A 22,165-nucleotide genomic window follows, 5' to 3' on the forward strand; every position below is an offset into this window, starting at 1 on the left:
CGAACTATCTGTAAATTAGTACCCAGCACCTTCATGTGTACTAAGCGCCTCTAAAAATAGATTATCGTGTCTCTGTTATTTAAGACATTCAAAGGCTTTTACACAGTTTTTAAGACTTCACAACCAACTGCAAAGGCCAAAATGACAAGAATCAACAGTGAGACACTACTAAGAGGTGATTATTTGCTGCTTCAAAATGCAACAACTAACATTACAAGAGAATATGGCTCTCCCCAACCACCTACCAACTTAGCCTGTTTGTGCCCCTCCCCTTGCCAGCTCCTGGATCCGCCCCTACAATCATCATAGCAGTTATAGGCTGTTGCTATTCGTCGAGCTATTCGTACGGTTACGTACGATAATTTTACTCGAAATATTTTTATGCGCGTTAGACAATTTTTGGCGGTCTCCTGCGTCTTGATCTCGGTGTCGTTTCTATTCAGTTTCTAAACTGGTCTCTAGGTCTAGAAGAGTCCGATCTTACCGATTCGGCCAATACAAACGTAAGTGGACTGCACAAACTACTAAGTTAGTTTCTACAACCATTGAAGTGTCTTGAATCTGGGAATTGAAGGTTTTCCGCCCCTTCGACAGATCCCATATCAATTCAATTTAGACAGCAGACGTAACCGTGTGTTTGTAAAGATTGCCCTGCAGTTTGAATCAAGGCATTGTGCTTCGCTAGTACAGACTTTCTGCTCTAGAACTGATATGGGATCTGTATTATTCACCAGACCCCATAAGAGGCCAGATTATAAGACCCTATCATACTTAGGTATATGCTAGATTTATATCGCAGTGCGTGGGAGTGTCAAAGTTCCGCACAGCAGCTATGCTACTATGCAGTAAGTTAGTTATCACTTACTGATAGCTAACTTATCACCCTGGGATAGTTTGGTCAAGCCATGGTTTGTGACATCATACCAACTGCAAATGGTATTGTTTACCAATGGATGAAATAGGAATCGTAAATGCAGAAATGCAGCACCTGCACCCTGTTAAATCTGTAGATGGGTTGTCTAAAGAAGATGTGGCAATAATTATAATTCACGTGATTGAGGCTGTCCACCATTTTGTTGGACAACACCCTATTGCTGTACTAGACGAGTTTAATAGCCAAATTGAATGATGAATCAAGCAGTGGAGAGTGAATACCAGTCTAGTCTGGATTATGAAGCAAAGAAGGTATATAAAGAAAAGCTGAGGCTGGAATGTGAGCAGATATATATACCCGACCAGACGAAGAGTGGGCCAATGATGTTACGAAGTGGCCAACAGTATTGTATGGACACATCTACAACTATCTGATAGAGTCAAAGGGTCGTTACACACAATTGTCATTGAGGGAATTTAAGTCCTATAGAATCACTCAATTATTTTATTAGTGTACATGTCAGAACTGTCCTTTTTTTTTTAGCCATCTAGGCAGAGTAAGTTCTGTTTTAATGGCTGAAGTGAATTCTTACCCAGCTTTACAAGTACAGTGACCTGTCATTACCTGGCCATCATCATTTTGAATGATAACCCAGGCTTTGTGTGAATCACTTGGCGACTTGCTCCATCCATACAGCACAATCATGTTCAGCAACGGTCTTTGATTGTGTCACCCTTAGTATCAGAAATACCTTTTTTTTCCATAAAATAGCCCTTCTGCTTCTTTTCACAATTCTTCATCATTCATTTGTTCATAGTCTGCTTGGTATAAAACAGTCAATGGTGCTGGAATGTGGTCATTGCTTGATCCAGAATTTGTTTGATATTCAACAATATCATCACCTGGTGGACTATTTGTTCAGAGGTGGATTCACCCCCCCTCCCAAAAATAAATGATTGATTGATCGAGATACTCTAATAGAACAGTCAGTCAAATACTCTAATAGAACATTCACACACAACGTTATTGTACTTATTGAGAATCCTCCATAGTTGCTGAGTATGAAACAAACTAGTATCTACAGTACTATCCCGTGCATGCATGGGCACACTTAGCTTGCTAAGGATATTTTAATACACATGGTCTTGTGTATGCCATTCTTTAGGTCCATAATAATTATACATAGCATAGCTAGCTGAACTACTCATGACTGCACTTATCTCTACACAACTCTTGATCAATGTAGAAAGCAGTTTATGATTTGCATAAAACTACTCTACATCAAAATTTTCAGTCCTGAAACATATCAAATAGCTATAGCTTCTGGGGGACTACGCCACCCAGACCCCCTGCTTTGTCTACCTACTACCCTGGTGCATCCCCCTTGCCAAACCCTGGATCTGCCTCTGTTGTTACCATCAAAACTGGAACAGTTGCATCATCTGGTGTGCCACTTGATGAGTCATCAACATGGTCAGGTTGTCTATCACTAACTGTGGATGCTGGAAGACATGTTTAATCTAATGGGCCACTTGGTAAACCATTAACATGGTCAGGATGATCAGGTTATGGTGTACCTCTGACTGCAGTTATTGTTCTGTTGACATCTAATTCAGACTCTTCTGAGATTGATGTAAAATACAAGCACCAGGGACAACTGCATGTAAAGCCTGATACAAGCTATAAACATTGGCTTCTGGCTGTTGAAAAATTTGTGACTGATCATGACTTAACTAGAAGGTACTGATTCATTATGCTTGTGATCTGGTATTATGAAGTTGATATCAACAACTAATGAAGGGTCAACGTATATCAATATGAAAGAGCTTAGTATGATGTCATGGAGACTTACATTGGTAGCAAAAGATTGATTCCATTCACACAGCATGGAAGTACTTGTCGAATTGTTGTATCCCAACTGGCATGACTACAAACTAGGGCTGAAACGATCATGGTTTTTTAGTATTCGAGTACTCTCTAGAGTTTACAACCGAGTACTCATGAATACTAGCTACTTGTAGTCATACCCATTTGATATGTTTAATACTGACCTGTAGCAGTTTACAGCTTTTTCAAGTAACACCACACAGAAGTACTGATGTTAGTGTCCCTGACAAAAACTTATGCCAATCACACTCTTTAGCCTTCATTGTGTCACTCCCTGATGACAAATACATCATGTGAGCTGGGTCACGTGATCTTATTGAGTACTCGAGTACCAATTTTACTTTCCAAGTACCAAAATTCTTAATGAATACTCACCAAGTATTGGTATTTGTTTCAGCCCTACTACAAATCTCTCCTCTCCTCGTGAAAAGCAGTAGTTACAATAACAGTTTGTGCATCCTTAGCACCGAAATGGGTGATTGAATGCATCACTGTTTCATGATGTCTTTGTGCGAAAACAAACCTGTGTGTTGCTTTAATTGCATAATCCTACTTGGTATTCCACATGAGCCTCAATAGTCATAATACAAAACTAGCAAAGGGTGGCATTGAATGGGACAATCAGATGGAATTGTTGTTGATAAGAAATCCTACAAGTGATAGTGCACTAGTAACAAAGAAAATAATGGGATATGAGCAAAACGATATCATCCATTGGGAGTATTGTGAAGGATCAATATATGTCTGCAGAGCACAACAGTTTTACTTGTAACAGGTCTTTGGATCAACCACTCTATCCACACTTAGGACTAAGTCCAGATGGTATGACTTCTTGTAGCTGTCATGGCAGGGTCTGTTAGAGATAAATATCCATACTCTGCCAGAAATGCTAAGTTCCTGACAAGTGAGATGTGCAGCTTTTTGACAGATGCTAGGTATTTAAACAGGAAGCATTGCTACTACTACACACAAACTCAGGGGCAGCTTACACTTTGCATCACTTTACTGTTTACTCACTGATTCCTGTGTGTATTGGCACGTTTTGTGCTCATAACCAAGTGCTCGTCATCCAGCTCCTTCAGCTCTCATGCATACTTTTGTCATTTTCTACATTGTATGGTGTAGAGCAACATTCTATTGAAAATCATAGTACAAACTATTCAAGCAGTATAGAACACTCATTTTGTATTCAAGTTTCAAATCCAGTTAGTAGCTCAGTTTCTGTTTTGTGCACACTTTTTGAAACTCTGGTTACTTAGCATCTAATGCATTTACCCTGTATGTTGAAGGCACTGGTAGAGTAAAGCTGAAAAGTTGAGCTTTGTAGTCACTTTTCTGTGACTAACAAGTATGGTGTATTGTTATCTTCAAGTTAAATATTAACCGACCTGGTTTGATACCTGCCCAGGTCACAGATTTTTTTGCTCATGGAACCTTTGGTACATCTTTTAATTTTGTGTCTATCTGCCAATTTGGTACTCTTTTAGTACATATGTGAGTAAGGCATGCAAATTACATACATGTTTATCTCTGTTTGTTTGTCCTGTGTGTTGTATGCCATTATAGTACTTGCATACGTGTATATCTCTGTTAGTTTGTTCCATATTTTTCTTTGTGCTTTTAAAACTTCTTTTGCTACATACTCACATTATCTACATCTATGTATGCTTTAGGCATATACAAGTAGGTGTTCACTGGCATGCACAACTACGAAAATCGTAGCACAGGTTTAGTTCATATACACAGTAGTTCATTACTACTGAATTAAGTAACAATCTGCATGATAGAGAAGATACTACTTTGTAATCTGCACAATAGAATTACTGGCACCATGGAGATAGTTTGCACCTGTGAGCAGCATGTGCAATTACTTCACATTACACTTTTAACTCTTTCACTAACCTTACTCACTTCCGTTTGCTCTTCTCAAAGGATGGTAAATAGGTTAGGTACTACATTATTTTAAAACTTATTGTAAGACTATGTTGATGTTTAAATACCCTGTGTAGCTATATATGCAGGAATAACTTACCATGGCACTGCTACAAATAAAGTGCATAGCATACAAAATAGGGTAAGTCCAAGCTTTTGTTTGCCATACAGTAACTTTTGTGAATTGTGACTTTAAATGTGTTACTGTGTGTACTTCTTTTTGTTGTCAGTAAGGTGAATATCATGTTATGTGCACATGTGATAGGACAGGTACTAAGTACACTTAGTTTGCTCCTAACATGAAATTGTAACTGAAACTTTTGTTTTGGTAGAACTTGATCTAATGGTTGTTGTGTAACTCTGAAAATCACTTGTCTACAGCACTTAAGCAGTGGGACCCGCCATAGTGTTGTACCAATAATCGGATCTGTTATCGGAAAAACCGTATATCAGCTGTGCTTTTTGTGTATATATGGGGTCAGCACCACAATGGAAAAAGCAGCAGATACAGATATATGTATGTATTTAGAAATACATTTTCATGATGTTTGCAAATACATCGAGTTGCATTTTCCTTCATTACAATGTTGTTATTACTGCTTCAGTGTACTATCAGCTGTTGTTATAGCAATACTACTTTATAAACAAGCTAAATTCAGGGGCGTAGCCAGGGGGGGTTCAAAGGGTTCGGACGAACCCCCCCTTTTCAGAGTTAAGTTTTTTAAATCGTGATACTGGTTAACTAGAACTGAATTAACTTACACAAATCCACTGAAATGGGTAGCTACAGGTCTTCAGGCAGAGGAATTCAAGTACCTCTACTTGCTATTGCGAATGAATTTATAAGTTTACACGTGTACACGTGTTTACATGTGCACACCTACGAAATTCTATACTTAGGGCAGAACCCCCCTTTTGGAAATCCTGCCTACGCCCCTGAAATTAATCCTTCGCAATCAAGTTTCTAGTATAAATTTCTACAAGATATAGACATGCTGTGGATCAGCTATGTTTACCGGTTTGATATCGGCAAAATCTCATATCAGTGCAACACTATTATCCAAAGCCTGTGTAATAGTTTAATCTCAAGAGTGTTTTAATGAGTGAATTTGTTTGTTCGAATATACAAATTCAATTCACTTACGTACATGTAGACACAGAGCTCTGATTTTCTCTAATAGAACATACACTAACTCTAATAAAATATACTCCAAACTTAAGCCATGCTATATCCAAATAACAGTAAACTGAGATTTTAAGGTTTCTATATATATATATAGTTAAGCTGTCTAGCAATTCAAGATATTTAATAAGGTACGCATGAGTAGCTTCTACTTGTGGTATACAGGTATACATCCAACTAAGGTGTATGTACATATATGCCAATTATGCTTATCTTGTAAATGTTACACAGTTATCTCTTATTGTGATATAAACCTTGGTGATATGTGTTGTGTGGTTACCAATTCCGTGTATCATTGTTGCTTGGGCTCCACAAATTTCACAATGTACTTGTTTTGTATATGACAGAATAGCACATGCACTACATGCTTTTTACTGTCCACTAAAGGTGCAAGGTACATGTCAGTGGCTTTATGATCATTTGTGCATAATTTCAGACAGGGTTTTATATATAAACCAGTACATACATAGCTACATTTACTTTAGATGAAATTGTAGCTGTAGCTACAGCAGTGTGGCTACATCTTGAAATTGCAATGTACATACCGTTTAAGCCACTGGTGGCCTATAACGTATATGTACATTAAATACAGCCGACAGGTTTCTATGTTCAAACACTTTGTGCCGTACACATCTTTCTATATGCGTATTACATGCTCTATGAGTTTTTTCAAGTTTGATGTACCTGTATGTCATCCATTCCCAAGTACATTTATCCCTTTAGTGTAGCCATTTCACTACACCCAAGGACATGTGACTTTTCTGGAGTAAGGTATCTAATGTCTTTTGCGGGTTATCACAATTATAGGATACCGAATAAATCTGGTATGTTCCTTTTAAATATATATCATGAACCACGATAGTGGGTTCATAATAGGGATCGCCCATGTTTTTTGCAAAAATCCTAATAGAATGCACACCTAAAAACCACTTTGAAAAGCATCCTTCAACTCAAAACAACCCTCTGGTGGTTACAAGGAGAATCCTGGGATAAAAAGTAGCAAGGCTTACTGAATGGATCATTGTGTGTGTCCATGACCTATTTTTCATTTCGTTTTCGGATGAAACAGCCCAAACTGGGCTGTTTCTTCTTTCCAAAACGCCATTGCGCTAGAGAAGCCATACAAGATCGCACTCAGAGTAAAAATTTTTGGTGTGCGCTACTTGTGGCTAATAGAATCTGTCTTTATTAAACTCAGTATAGGCCAGGAAGCTTAATCTGGGCTGATGACTTTGTTGCAAGGTGGTTTTTTCGCTCCGTGATTATTGTACGTGGGCGGGTTATCCAGATTAAATACTCTAATAGAGCAGTCATGTAAATACTCTAATAATGCAGTCAAGTGTATAACAACAATCCTTGCACTGAATTTGACAGCTATTAAAGGCACCAGTAATGTAAATTGTAGCTCAAATTAGGAGACTCTCAGTCTGTATGCACGTTGCAATTTGATCAGTTTAATGTGTGTACTGAAATATTGATGGCGTTACTATGCAGAATGCAAAATTACACTATTCACAACAGTCTTTATTATCAATAAAATAAATCTCATGATCCATTACTGGATTAATAAAAAGTACACAAACTAGATGAATAAAAAATTGGAAATTGGAATAGGGATCGCTGAAAAAAGCCACAAAACAAGAAGGGATTGCTGGGGTGGTAATGTAAACCACAAATCCCTATTTTGACTCTCTTGTCAGTGGTAAGGTAAATCACAAATCCCTATTTTGACTCACTTCAAAATGACAGAGCATGTAAGTAAAGATTTATGACAAAGAGTCAAAATAGGGATTTGTGGTTTACATTAATTACCACCCCAGCGATCCCTTCTTGTTTCGTGGCTTTTTCAGCGATCCCTATTCCCATTTTAAAATTTCCAATTTTTTATTCATCTAGTATATATATATATTACTGTTTATATCCCAGCTGCATATTTAAAAGGTTTGTGTCTGTATGTTATCTGTTATTTGTGTAGCTGCAATGGCTGACACTCAGCGTAAAGAGAAAGAAATATTCAAAGACCACTTTCCCAACCTGTGTAACACCATGGTGGATATTGACAACCTGTTACCACACTTTGTACAAGAAAACATTATCCAGGTAGATGATTTAGAAGAGATAAAGGCCAAACCAAGGACAACAGATAAAGTGGAAAAGTTACTACAATATATTTCTGGTCCCTTAAAAGCTGGTAATGTGAAGAGCTTTCATACTATGTTGAGTATAATGGAGGAACATGGTACACAAGCCACAAGAGAGTTAGCTAGTACAATGAGAAGCCACGTCATTACTGATAATAATAATACAAGTAAGTGTTCCATACATTCTAAACAAGATACCTGTCTCATGAATGCTATGCAGTCATGTGATACTTACATACTTGTGTGGTTCACCAATTTGTGTATGCATGTATACAGAAGATTGCAAGATGGTTGTCAGTTACAATTTATTTTGTTGGTGATATCATGTGAGAAACAGCCAATCAGGTACTTTGAAAGAATTTGAAAATATTTGGTCGTCTATCATTGGTTGCTTTTCACGTGATTCCTATTCAGAATTTTTGTACGACTGACAACCAACATGCAAAATACTGTATGTATCACTAGGAGTGCCTATGGACAAGGGGGTATGCAACCTCTATACCAGGCCTGCATCTAGGAAAAGAGAGGCGAAATAAAGTTTTATGAGAGTAAAGAGGGAGGAGGCCTTGTGTGTGTGATAGTTTAAAGATCTGTATGCTTATTTTTACGCATACGGCATCTAGGGGTCTGGGGGCAAACCTGTATCTTAGACACTCAGAGTGCTTCTGTGTGCATTCTCATGTACCTGAAAATGGCATGTCACTCTAGAAATTTTTTTAGACCCTCTTAGATTGCTTCTGATGTATTCTCAGGTACCTGAGAATAGCATGCATGCTGCTCCAGGAAATATAGACTCTTACTTTTAGTGCATTCTCAGTTATCACATGCCAGCCAATAAATTTTTGTATTTTAGACACGCTCAGATTGCTTCTGATGCATTCCAAGGCACTTTCATTTGAACTATTTGTTAAAATTTAAGTGGCAGGGGTGTTTGTCAAGGGGAGCAAGTGCCCCTCCCTCCAAGGACAAAATTCAAACATGTCGTCTTGTGCTAGTGATGTATATCATCCAACGTTGAAACCGGGTCACTACTGCTGACCCGGATGACCCACTGACCCGGATAGCAATCCGGGTCAGACCCGGATGTGACCCGGATTATTTAAAGCCGAGACGTGTTTCAGCTAGTCTCGAGCGAGCGAACGAGTCTAGATTTTGAGCGTTCCATTCGTGTTGAGTAAATATTGCAACTTCAGCCTAGCTGTAGGTTGAAGACCAAAAAAAAAAAAATGTCTTCACCTACTGACAATAGCTACCCCTCACCATAGATACCCTCAGTTTCGTGCTACATACTACACTTACTAACAAATGGGCGTGGCTGAGCGTATGTTGGTAATGCGATAAGTGGGCATGGCTCACGAAAGAGCTACGCGATAGCGTTTATAAGTTTCCACGTCGTCAAACGAACAATTTCATTTCTCACGTGATCCAATCCGGGTCAGACCCGGATAAATTGTAAACCGGGTCAGACCCGGATGACCCGGAGAAAATGTGACCCAGATGACCCGGATGACCCGACCCGGTTTCTACATCATTCTTGCGCACAACAGAGATACACAAAATGGGCATTGTTTTGTATGACAGCAGCAAAGCTGCTTCAATAGGAAGGTTGTTGAATCAAAGAACAACTTGGAATAGTCCGCCAGGGTTATTTCGTGTTGCTAGCAAATGTAGAAAGGCTGTCCTGCCTTGCCTGTAATACCATTCTTCCATTGTGCCATTCAACTTTGTTTCCATAGCTTTGCTTTGTCATGCTGGTAACTCAAGCACATGCCTCTGTATATTGTCCTAATATGGAATTTTAAAAGTTACTTTTATACCCTAACTAGCACTGGTACCTGCCCTACGGTGCAGGATTGCTTACAATGAGTCATGCACTACACTAAGTTTAATCTTGTGGCTATGTATCTAGTGACAAATATTTCTACACAGCGTTGGAACCCAAGTATGAAACATCACTTGTTTATACTTAGAGCATAATATTATTGTAGATAATATGTGGTATACTGTGTATACCTAGAGTGTTCACCATACAGGTACAAATGGTGCTGGTAGCACCTGTCCTATTATGCACACTATATGTAAAATCCTTTAAAATGCTGACAACAAAAGACATGAATTTGTACATACCATTGTAGCATCAGTACTCGCCTCACAGTGCAGCACTTGCCATACTGTGTATGTTACATGCTAAGGCCTATGTGCAGAACCATCTTTACATTAACTAAGCAATGGGAGCCAAGTATTATGTAGGTGATGTCACTTTTAAAGAACATGAGCTGTGTGTAGCTAAACTAAGCCTTGTATTATCCCACATGCTTACCACAAAGGCGCGAACTATAAATGCAGTGTTCAGTAGTAGTAATTGTCATACAGGCTATACATGTAATGGCACCATTTCAGATTCTACATGACATTTAACTTACTGACTACAAAACAGAATGAATTTGTACATAATGCAGCATGTAGCATCAGTATACAGTGCCCTATAGCGCTGGCACCTGTCCTATGGTGCAGGAATTTTACATGTTATACATTCAAGTAAGGTGATAGGTTGTTGTGACTGATACCTGTGCATTCCTTATATGCCATTAGTTATGCTATTAAATTCTGTATACTTAATGATTATTAAAGCTTTATAATAGCCAGTACTAATGGACTGACAGCAGCATGTGCTGCATCCTTTGGATTACCTAACCTAACAAACTGGAACTTGAACCTTTACAATTACTTAGCTAACAACAACAAAAAAATGGGCCAAAGCACTGAAGCAATTCATGTTAGCCTACATGTATATCTAAAACAATACAAGTGTAACCAAAAAGGTTGATGAAGCAGCAAAAAAAGTTGTAACCAAAAAGGTTGGAAGAAAAAAAGTTGTAACCAAAAAGGTCAGAAGATTACTTTCACCAGGGTTCAATCCGGGGATTGTATACTCACAAGTTCAACGCTGTACCGATTTGACCAAATGTGATGTGTGGTTTCCTTTAGCCTACAAGTTGTTTATAAAGGCCAGCTTAAGTTGAATGAAAAGCTGTTTACTTGTGGTTTGCATGCGGTTTACAGAAAGAATTCCAGCAAGATTTAGGTTACACCCTTGTATTCAACGCACTGTAAATGACGAACAACGACAGTTGGAAGCTCCATTTAAAAGCAATACAATTCTAAGATGATGAGCGCTTTGTTTCATGCTAAAACTGCACTGACTCGTGCAGTGGTTGGTAAGATAATCATTGGATGCCATGGAATGCATGATAGACAGACAGACGGATGGCTTTTCAGCTTTATCATACAGTACTATCGTACTGTATATTAGGGACATCAAAGGTGTGGGGGCGATCCGTGACATAATATAACCCAAAATCCTGCCACAATTTTCCTCACGACATAACAGTATTGGTTGGGTAAAACCAAGCCCAAAAGTGTCTCCAGATCGACCCGAAACGTTTGCATCAAGTTGCTACAGAATTTAGGAAAAAAGTATTCAGCAGAATTGTCTACTGCCTGCCTGCCTGCCTGCCTGCCTGCCTGCCCGCCCGCCCGCCTGCCTGCCTGACGCCTTCATTCAAGCATAGCAGAAAAGTGGCTACAGCTACAGCCCTAACTTTTTTGCAGAAACATTTCTAGTTCGCTTAAGAAAAAACCTTTGGTATATTGATAAGCATGCAATGCTTGCACTATTGTCTTACCTTTTATCCTTCTTTACCATGGCCATCAGTCAAGGTTCTACCGCTGAGTGTTAATAGACTACAGTATGGCTTCCATACCAGTGTATATTGCATCAAACTATTCGAATACACATGCACCAAAAACATGCGTACGTGACTCGCTGTTGATATCGATCAGAGAGAGCAACTCATGGCGAACTATATAGTAATGTGTAAGTCAATAAATATAGTTTATTTAGTAACAATGTTAAGCTGAATCGGGTCATCCAGGTCCTGCTTTACAGATTATTCCGGTCTGACCCCACGTGCTAAATTAAATGTGGACATGTTACTACACATCATAGCGTAGCTCTGCTTCTTTCGTAAGCCACACCCACTTTCGTAAGCCACACCCACTTACGTAAATTACAGTCTGTAGACATGGTAGCCACGTCCATTCCTCAGTGTGTAGGTATGCACGAATCCACGCCCACTTACATAAATTACTGTCTGTAGACATATGGTAGCCACGCCCATTCATCAGTCAGTAGGTATGCACGAATCCACGTCCATTATTGTCTGCAGACTTATGTAGAGCCACGCCCACTGATCAGTTGTTATTGTATGAGTCATAATCTAGTATAATAGTGCTGTGAGTTACTCAGCAGATATTTAGTGGTCATGAGCTTGCAAAAAAAACTTCACAAACAAGTATAAGAAAAAATTTGGAATTTTAAATTAGATTAGGGACAGTGTATAATGCTACAATAAAAAGTACTGAAACAAGCTGGATTGGAGTAGTACGTAATGTCCAAATACTGTAAAACAATAAGAAGTGAATATCCCTACTGTGCTACACTCAATGCACAAATCCTAATAGAACATGCACCTAAAAACCATCTTGAAAAGCATCCTTCAACTCACAGCAACCTTCTGGTGGTTCTTTGCAATGCCATATTGTCTAACCACATTGCCTCTTGTTGACCACATTGTCTCATGCTGACTAGGAATTGTTCTGACTGATGTGTGCAGCAAGATTAGTTACAGACTAGCTATTTAGGATATGAATACAGCACTGTATTATGTAAAAGAAACTAAGCATTACTTTTGCCAGTTTATTTTCCTCTGGTGATACTGAGTCAGGCAGATGAGTCTGTGAACTTGTAGACAGACTCGCCCTGAAGTATTCTGAGAAGTATGCTTATTTTACTATTAAATATGCTACTTAATGTACCTGGTCTTGCCCTCAACTGTGTGTGTACAGTAGTTGGTAGCTAATGAATGCACATCATTAATTTATGATACTGTATGGTAGGTTGTACCATGATCACCATATGCTTACTCACATACACTTGTTGATCAGCAATAACCAGGCGTGGTCTAAGGGGGTTTCACCAGTTTCCGGAAATCAGTCAGCTTTTTAAAACCAAAAAAATATTAAAACCTTAAGCAAAATTTATGTCTTGACAAGGTTTGTTACTAAAAAGATAGCAATCTCTAGTAATCATATCATGCACATAAATTGCTTCTCTCCACCACAAAATCAAGCCTTTTACGTGGTAAGATTTAGTGAAACCATTTGTTTTGATTTTAGTTAAATAGGCTGTAATTAAAATGCCTCACAATGGACCTGTCCCTGATGGGCTTTTCTGCCTTTGAGTTGGAAACCAATCAGCAAATTTCTAGAACCGCCCCTGGTGGCACGTCTCATATCAGTCTCTATGTAGCATCTTGTGTGTTTTCATGAGCACTGCATGAGGATGCTAATGTGATGACAATGACTAGGAGTCCTGAGACTACAACTACACATGTGGTATGACATCGGAATATGTAATACTGTATAGCGGGAAAGTTTGGCGGGGATAAAGTTTGGCGAATTTGGCGAATGACCAGCTATTCGCCAAATTAAAACCATCCAAACTGTCCCACTTGTCCACTTTTAATATCACGTGAATTGGAATAAAGGTATGGAATAAAACACGCGTCTTGGGAATCTTGAAGTACGAGTTGTTAAGAACTAGGGCAAACCGAGCAGTCAACTCCATCAAGAGAATCTAACCTACTGGATTATTATCAAGTCTACCAGTTGGGCACTGGATGGTTTGCACAAAAGGCAGGCAGCCTATACGACTGAGGTGCTTCAGATCCCAATGGATCATTATGTAAGGTAATAGCTACCGTAGTCCACCATTGTTGCGGTAAATAAAAAGCTCGAAAAAAGGTCAGCGCTGCAAGCATCTGCCGTATTTCTCCACAGAGGGATTTCACTACAGCTACTGCTAGTGGGTCATGTCCATTTCCAGTTTCTAGCTCTCTCAGTGCCCAACTCTTTATCAAGAACAATCAACTTGTATAATATGGAATCCACGCATCACATCGTCTGTACAACAAAGCTATGTCTGCTCATCCTCACTGCGTGCCAGTCCACGCAGTGGCGTCACTATGATGAAGAATGCTGGTATGCGGCTCAAGAAATTAATTAATTAGTGAAGCGGTGCCGATTGGCTCATCAATTTGCCAAACTTTTCTTTGCCATTCACTTTTGATGGAAAGATTCTCCAAACTTTATTCCCGCCAAACATTCCTGCTATACGGTATACAGTCTTGTGCCAGTCTCTAATAATACTGTCAAGTGAGTCTGATAACAATAAAGCTCTCACTGAACTTGACAGCTATTAAAGGCACCAATATAAATTGTTCTATCTACAACAATCGTAATTATCAATAAAACAAATCCATTACTGGATTAATAAAAAGTACACAAACTAAATGAATAAAAGCTTGAAAATTTTAAAAGGAAAATTGGGGTTGTTGATAAAAGCCATGAAACAAGAAAGATTGCTGGGGTGGTAATGTATACCACCAATCCCTATTTTGACTTGTCTGTCATAAATTTTAGTTACATGCTCCATCATTTTGGGATGAGTCAAAATAGGGATCTGTGGTTTGCATTACCACCCCAGCAATCCTATCTTGTTTCATGGCTTTTTCAGAAATTCTATTCCCTTTTAAATTTTTCACTAACTACAGTGGAACCTCAGTTATCCGAACCCCTTGGGACCAAGGGTGGTCCATAAGTCTGAAAAGTCCATATCTCTGAAACTGTGTATAAATAACATTAAAATAGCATAAAGAACATTTTTTTAAATTTCAATATTACCAACTACCCTAATAGAACAGTCACTACTCTAATAGAGTAGTCATTTCCGTAGTTCAGTTAACCGAGAATCCGGATAAGTGGGGCCTGGATGACTGAGGTTCCACTGTACCATATAGTGGGCGGGATTTTTTCAAGGAGGAATTTTTCAAGATTTGTATTAGCGACTATCCGTAAAAGTTTCCCTTGCAGCTCAATCAAAATGGCATTACTTGAATATCATAAAGATCCCAAATAAGCAAAATTTACCCCTCGAAATTTTGGATGGTGGCAATCCGTGAAAAATTTCCCACTCAAAAAAATCCAGCTTTTATGGTGTTTATATCTTATCTAATTTTATCCATATTAAAGCCCTGGGATTTATTTACTGCATTTTATACCTGAATTTTAAATGAGCCTGACATCTATTCTTAGTGTGGATGAGAGAGCTTATATAATTGACTTACAATTTGTAATCTTTCCTTGCAACAATATGATGTTTATCCAAGTATATGGACACTTGTATTGCAGTTGGGAGTAAGGTGTGTTGTTTAACCTTGGGCCTTATATAGGCTAGCAGGTTCATCTTTGAATGTGGGGCTGTGCAATGGGCAGAACACAGCCAAAATTGATTACTATATTTACTACTAAATACTATAGGGCACATGTTTTTGCCCTTCTTTTCTTTGATGTGGTGTTATAAAAGTTCACTGATGATGGAATATGTTGCAAAAAATGTCAACAAACAAACAAATACAAGGAGATAATCACCTGAAATGTAAATTTATTCCCTACCTTAGCAAGTACACTAGTATGGGACCTAGTATGGGACAATCCCTACTAGTAGGGATATGTTGATTTTTCCTTTGGTGTAATGGGTGGGTAAAAGCAATGAGCAAATGCTGACATAATAGGTGCAATTTTTGTGAAATAGACATAAAAATTGCACAAAAGATTGAGATACTCTAATACAGTCACAAACAATAAAATATCAACAATACATAGTGTTATGGAAAGAACAAGTGGTGATCGAGATACCCTAATAGAATAGTCACATATGTTAAGCGATATTAGTTAGCTTCTTTGCTACAGCAAGTGCAGATCAAGATACTCTAATAGAACAGTCACTTTAAAGTGAAATTGCAACATTGCACTTTGAAATGGTCAATTGACAAAGATTAGTTCTGAGCGAAATATACAATTCTTGAGCAAAATATGGAGCATAATAGGTGAAAAGTGAAAGAATTGCTGAAACTAGTTGGGGAAAAAAGCAAATAATTCCTTACATTTGTATTATTTAACATTATGTCTCTTGTTCACTACTAATAAGGCACAGATCCCTGTTTCATTTAAAACACTAGTTTGCATTCATTTATTGCTATTATGTTATCTGTATATAGTTAATGCTTTCTAGAGTTTACTAGAGTTCATAATGCAGTTTACAGGGAAATTAGATTTGAGTAGGATCATCATACAATACAATAGTACTGTGTATTAGGGATCATAAAGGTTTGGATTTTTATGGCCAACCTTAATGCTTCAATAGATTGCTACCAAATTTTATTCAATAGAATTTTCTGCTGACTGACTAATTGTATGCCTCCCTGTCTGCTTGCCTCCCTGTTTGCTTGCCTGCCTGTCTGCTTGCCTGCCTGATGCCTTCACACAAGTGTAACTTGATAATGGCTAAGGTTACTTTGATTTTTCACTGTTCAACGTCACTTCAGCCCAGCAGGTGCTTTTTGGCATACTGCAGTACATGCAATACACTCATTATGGACTTAACTTTGTCCTCCTTTGTGTCCCATTTTTCTTTTTGCTGGGTGTTGATTCGCAGTAGCATATAATGGCTTCCATATGTTTGTAAACGAGAATTGTCCATATTTTCCATAGTGACTGGAATGATTGTAAAGGCACTTCTCCTAATGTTCTTTGTTTGTAAAGCTGTGAAATGGGTTGAACATAGCTGAAAGCGAAGCGTAATGGCCACTTCTTAGTCTTGGGGTTTGCGTTCAGATCAAAACATTACCTCTGGTGCCATCCTTTATTTTGATGTGGTATGCGCAAGTTCACCAGTCAGAATAATGTTACGAAAAGTAAACAATCAAGTATAAGCAAAAATGGCTGAAATAGGAATTAAATGTCCACTAGTGTATCTGCAGGTGTAGGCAACCTCCCTTGTTTCCCTACTTTTTTTTCTATGATCCCTAATTGAACTTAATTTTTCCTTATACTTGTAGAAATATAAAGCAATGAAACAAGGGAGGCTGTCTACGACTGCAACCTCATGTATAGCCTGTCAATAATAGTGCAGCCAAATGTAAAGTTTCTAATTTTCCTTACAGTTTTTTGTTTATTTGAAATTGTAAAACGCTACTGGTGAACCTGCGCATACTGCAACAGAAGAGAAAACAGCTATAAACTTAACTACACAATTGAATATGCACCCAATCATCAACAACTACCAAAAAGAGACATGGCCATTTTGCTCCGTGATTAGCTACATATGTTCTTCCCACTATGTAGCATTGTAATGAAGATCAGTACAAGAAGTGCCTTGTAAACAATCCACTTACTACAGAAATTGCGGACAGTTACAGTAAAAGCCATATTACGTTACCTGCAAATTAACATCTTCATGGTAATGATAAAAGAAACAGAGCACAAAGGAGGACAAACATAAGTCCATGATGCATGCATTGTAGTTGCTGCAGTTGGGGAAAGGCACATCTCAGGCCAAAACACTGTCGAACAGTAAAGAAATCAAGCCTGCAGCTTTAACCATGTAGTTGAATTATACTTGGCTGAAGGCATTTGCCAGCCAGGCAGTCAATTAGTAAAAAATTCAGTTAAATGAAACATAAAAAATAGTGAAATTTGTTGAGAACATTTGGAATTGTTCTGAAGGCTCAAAACTTGTGGTGCTTCTGTATAGCTACTTTACTTTCAATATCAATAGCATGGGCTTTAAGTGGTCTAAAAAATGGCACAGATATATAACTATACCATTAGTTGTATGTCTGATTTCAGTGTTTACATGTAAAGCATATAATGCATCTCTAAATTGTTTACTGTGTGTATATATGTAGGTTTATTTGCAGCTAAGGGATTCAGTAAATGCGAAGGTCACTTAAAGTCTTGCTACTTAAACAGGCCAATGGAACCTACCAAGTGGTCTAAGCTGGGAGGACATACACTACATTTAGACGTTACAATTATGAATGCGAGAAAATTACAGCCAGGTTTTCTTGAAGAGCATGCAATGGGTCATGTCAATGGCGTAGTACAGCAGAATTCTCCTTATGTTACCATTGAAGACATGTTACATGATGGGAATCAGAACATTGTGCTAATTGAGGGAGATCCTGGAGCTGGTAAAACTACAATAACTGTTGAAATTTGCAGACAATGGGCTGAGGGTAACTTACTGACAAATGAGTTAGTGTTTTTGGTTCCACTTCGTGACAAGCGTTACCAGAAGGTGGCCAACCTGAATGAATTGTTTGATGTCCTTAAGTGTTCTGCATTGACAGAATATGCTGAGCAAAGTTATGGTAAGGAATTGGTGTTTGTACTAGATGGATGGGATGAGCTCCCTGATGACTTACAATCACAATCCTTTTTCCATGACATCATCTTTAAAAAGAGTGCACTTACTTGTTCTACCATCATAGTAACCTCTCGACCCTCTTGTTCTGATCACATAGCTGAGGCAGTACAACAAGATCACTATTACCAGATACTGGGCTTTACTCCTGAGAAGGTTGAACTGTACATCAAAGAATACTTCAAAAGTAACCCGCAGACTGCCAATGAACTTCTCAATTTTTTGAAGGAGCGGGAAAATCTTCGTCAACATTTTTACTTGCCAATCACTCTGGTCATAGTCTGTTTTGTGTACGACAAAAGCAACAGTCAAATTCCAGAAACTCTTTCTAAACTGTATGAAAGTTTTGTGTTACACTGTCTCCGGCCTCATCTTTCTGATGATAATGACAAGAAGTGCTTAAAGTCATTAAATAGTATGCCTGATAAGATTCGGCCTGTTTTTAGTGAGCTCTGTAGACTAGCTCTGCACATGTTGAACAATAATCAGTTAACATTTAGTGAGGATGAATTTGGGATTTCTGATGAAGATTTACGGAGTCTATTCCCTGAGAACACAGAACAGTTTGATGGGTTTGGGTTGTTACATGTCCAACACAACACTACTGAGCATGCTGAAAAAGAGAAGTGCTACAGCTTTATTCACCGTGCTGTACAAGAGCTTCTGGCTGCTATTTCAATACTGGAATCTGAAACTGTTGAAGATACAATAGACAAACACTTTAGAGAAGGGTCTTATTTGACAAACATGTTTTCTTTTGTGTTTGGCTTGATTCCTAAGAAACACTTGCGTCCTCTTGCTGAGAAGTTAAAGAGTCTTTTTCTCAAGTCAGGCAAAAATAGAAGATTGTTATCTACCATACTTTGTTGTATGTTTGAAGCTCAAGATGAATCATTGTGTCATGAATTTAGCCAGGTTTTTAGTCAAACAAATGAAGTTAACCTCCAGCTAGCTACGCTTCTAGAGTATCGCTATGCTTCTTACTTTCTTTCTGTTTGTTATAGCAACAACATAAATGTTGATATGAGCCGAAGCACTGAACTGAAAGACGAGCATGCCAAAGTTTTGGCTGCATACCCATGGAATACTACTAAAGTGTCATCCTTCAAATGTCTTGTACAATTATCACCAGAAGGGATGAAACATTTTGCCAAAGTTCTCTCATGCCACCACAATTTACAATCAGTAAAACTATATTCCATTGGATTTCATGCACCAGACTGTTTTAGAATCCTGTGCAATAGTATCTGTCAGTACAATCCTCAGATATCTGACATCAATTTACCATATGCTAAGTTGAGCATACAGGACTTGGATAGCCTTGGCCATCTTCTTACTACCTCATTGTCTCTTGAAGGTTTGCATTTAAATGAATGTGTTCCTGCAAAAGATGTATCATTGATATCCTCACTTACTTTCTGCGATTCGCTATGCAAGACGTCATCTCTAAAATATTTTTGTTTTGGGAGCTGGAGCTTGTCATGGGTTGAGAGTGAAGCAGTTGGTAAAATTTTGAGTGAAAACTTCAGCCTGAATGAGTTACATGCATTTCAAGTGACCACCGTTAACTGCTTTGGTCCAATTTTGGATGGACTAGCATCAAACACTACAGTAACATTATTTAAGGCATGGCCTGAGTCAACTGGTAGTTCCGATGTATTGGGTAAATGCTTAGAAAAATGTCTCAGGATCAATTCTTCACTAACCAGTATAGAATTAGTTGGTTATACTGATAAGCATGTATTGTGGTCTTCCGTACAAGTAGGTGCCATTTGCAATGCTTTACAAGCCAACAGTACACTAGTTACACTGGATATTTCAGGCTGCCTCATAGACAAAGATGTCCATCTAACTATATGCGTCATGCTGTTTTTAAACACAACATTGAAGCATTTATTCCTTAACCCTATTCAAATGGAGAAACCAGAGGCTGTTGCAATTATTGGTGGATGCAATTTTTATAGAAATGCAACAGTAGAAATTCTGTCGTTGGTTAAGTGGCCGAAGGAGAAATTCTCATTTTCAGGCAGTCAAGAAGTCACTCTTGCCTTAGATCAAGTACAGAAGTCTCGTCAGGAAAAGAATAAGCCTCTCTTAAATGTTGTCTGGTTAGTAACACAATCTTATATGCTAGTTGTGTTAGTATTAATACCTTCATCTGTTATAGGGGAATCAACGAGTGTCACATGGCCAAGAAGGATAAGGAAAAGAATAAGGAAAAGTTATGACACAAAACATGCTGCTAGCTGTCACATTTGCTATTACGCATACAATATTGTGTATACTGTTTGTATTTGTATACACCTTTTAGTGTTAAATTGTTGATGGTATACTCACAGGCACAGCTCTGCGGAACAACACACTTGTTGGAGTGATACAAAAAAAAACTAATTGGATACATAATAGGAGAAAACCATCATGAATAGCTATGATGAAAGTATACAAAAAACAAACAAACAGTATGTGATCAAATCCTCGGACAAACATGCGACCACATATCAGATCCATTGTGGACATGGCATTTAGCTACATACAAAAAAGAAAACAACAACAAACAACTAAAAGAACTACAAAATAAAACAGGGTTCAGGGGCGGATCTAGGATTTATAAAAAGGGGGGGGGGGCTAACTCAAGGTACTAATCTCTTGGGTAGAGGTGTGCGAAGCACACTTCCCAGCATATGAAGCATGCTGGAACTAGGGGGGTCTGGGGGCATGCCCCCCCAGGAAATTTTTGAAAAATAGATTAAAATACTGCAATTTGGAGACATTTCCACATAAAATTCATAATATTTTCTGCCTGTAGATATTTTATATACTGCCTTTAGATTATAGGTATGGCTCTCTGACTCTGAAGTATTTTGCTAATGGAAAAGTTTGGGTAGATACAGGCAACCAAGTACATGATGCACCTCTCTCACAATTGCACAACACTGAATAGGTGCATGTTAGAATAATAATATGTTGAAAGTGGAAAATTTTGAAATCTGAACAATACAAGATTGAATCTGAGAGCATTTTCAATGGAAATTGTGTACCTGAATTAAGTATTGTCATACATATTAACTACACAAGTAGATGAATGAAGCCCTTTAAACAGACCAATGCACTTCATTGTATGTATAGGTGCAGGCAGATTTGGAAAAATTCCATAACAGAACCAACTACATGTTTCCAGTGAATGTTCTATTAGAGTAGTTAGCTGACTGCTCTATTAGAGTATCTCGATCTTGTACACCTCCAATGCTGATCTGGGTCCTTGTTGCATAAACTTTAGCATAAATCCACTGATAATACCTTGGGAAAATGTTTATAAGGTGATTTTATGAGTATTTGTATTATTAGTGATCATATAATTATGCTAAGACAAAATTTCATTATAATACTCAGCATATTGATCAAGTAAAGCCTAAATATGAAGGGGGGCTTCAGCCCCCAAAGTCCCCCCCCCCCTGGATCCGCTCCTGGGGTTGATAGACCATCATATACCTATACCGAAAAAGATCCTCTGAGATGCCAGAGATTGATGTTTTGGCCAGTCAAGGTCTCTAGCACTGGCTTTTGTACTTAATATAAAACACAAAGCAAGGCAATAATAGCAAACAAACATTATATAGCTACATCACACACACACCTATGGTTGTTTGTACTAATAACACACACACACACCTATGCTTGTTTGTACTAATAACACACACACACACAACATTGAATTACATAATATAGATGGCTTTTTGTATATGCATGGACAGCATCAAAGG

General features: G+C 38.2%; 1 protein-coding gene across 1 annotated transcript; it reads left to right on the forward strand.

The window, feature by feature from the left end:
• The first annotated feature begins 375 nt into the window (after nt 1-375).
• On the forward strand, nt 376-20,734 carry LOC136258650 (NACHT, LRR and PYD domains-containing protein 12-like). Its single transcript, XM_066051990.1, has 4 exons — nt 376-503; nt 7,852-8,184; nt 17,887-20,512; nt 20,572-20,734. Exons 2-4 carry the CDS (start codon nt 7,857-7,859, stop codon nt 20,630-20,632), a joined length of 3,015 nt encoding a protein of 1,004 aa, XP_065908062.1. The 5' UTR covers nt 376-503; nt 7,852-7,856; the 3' UTR covers nt 20,633-20,734.
• The last annotated feature ends 1,431 nt before the right edge of the window (nt 20,735-22,165 follow it).

This window comes from Dysidea avara, chromosome 6 (assembly GCF_963678975.1).
Source record: "Dysidea avara chromosome 6, odDysAvar1.4, whole genome shotgun sequence".
Lineage (NCBI taxonomy): Eukaryota > Metazoa > Porifera > Demospongiae > Dictyoceratida > Dysideidae > Dysidea > Dysidea avara.

Coding starts and splice junctions, on each gene's coding strand:
- LOC136258650 (XM_066051990.1), top strand. CDS start 7,857: ATGGCTGACACTCAGCGTAAAGAGAAAGAAATATTCAAAGACCACTTT. Junction 8,185..17,886: donor TACTGATAATAATAATACAA/GTAAGTGTTCCA, acceptor GTATATATGTAG/GTTTATTTGCAGCTAAGGGA. Junction 20,513..20,571: donor CCTCTCTTAAATGTTGTCTG/GTTAGTAACACA, acceptor CATCTGTTATAG/GGGAATCAACGAGTGTCACA.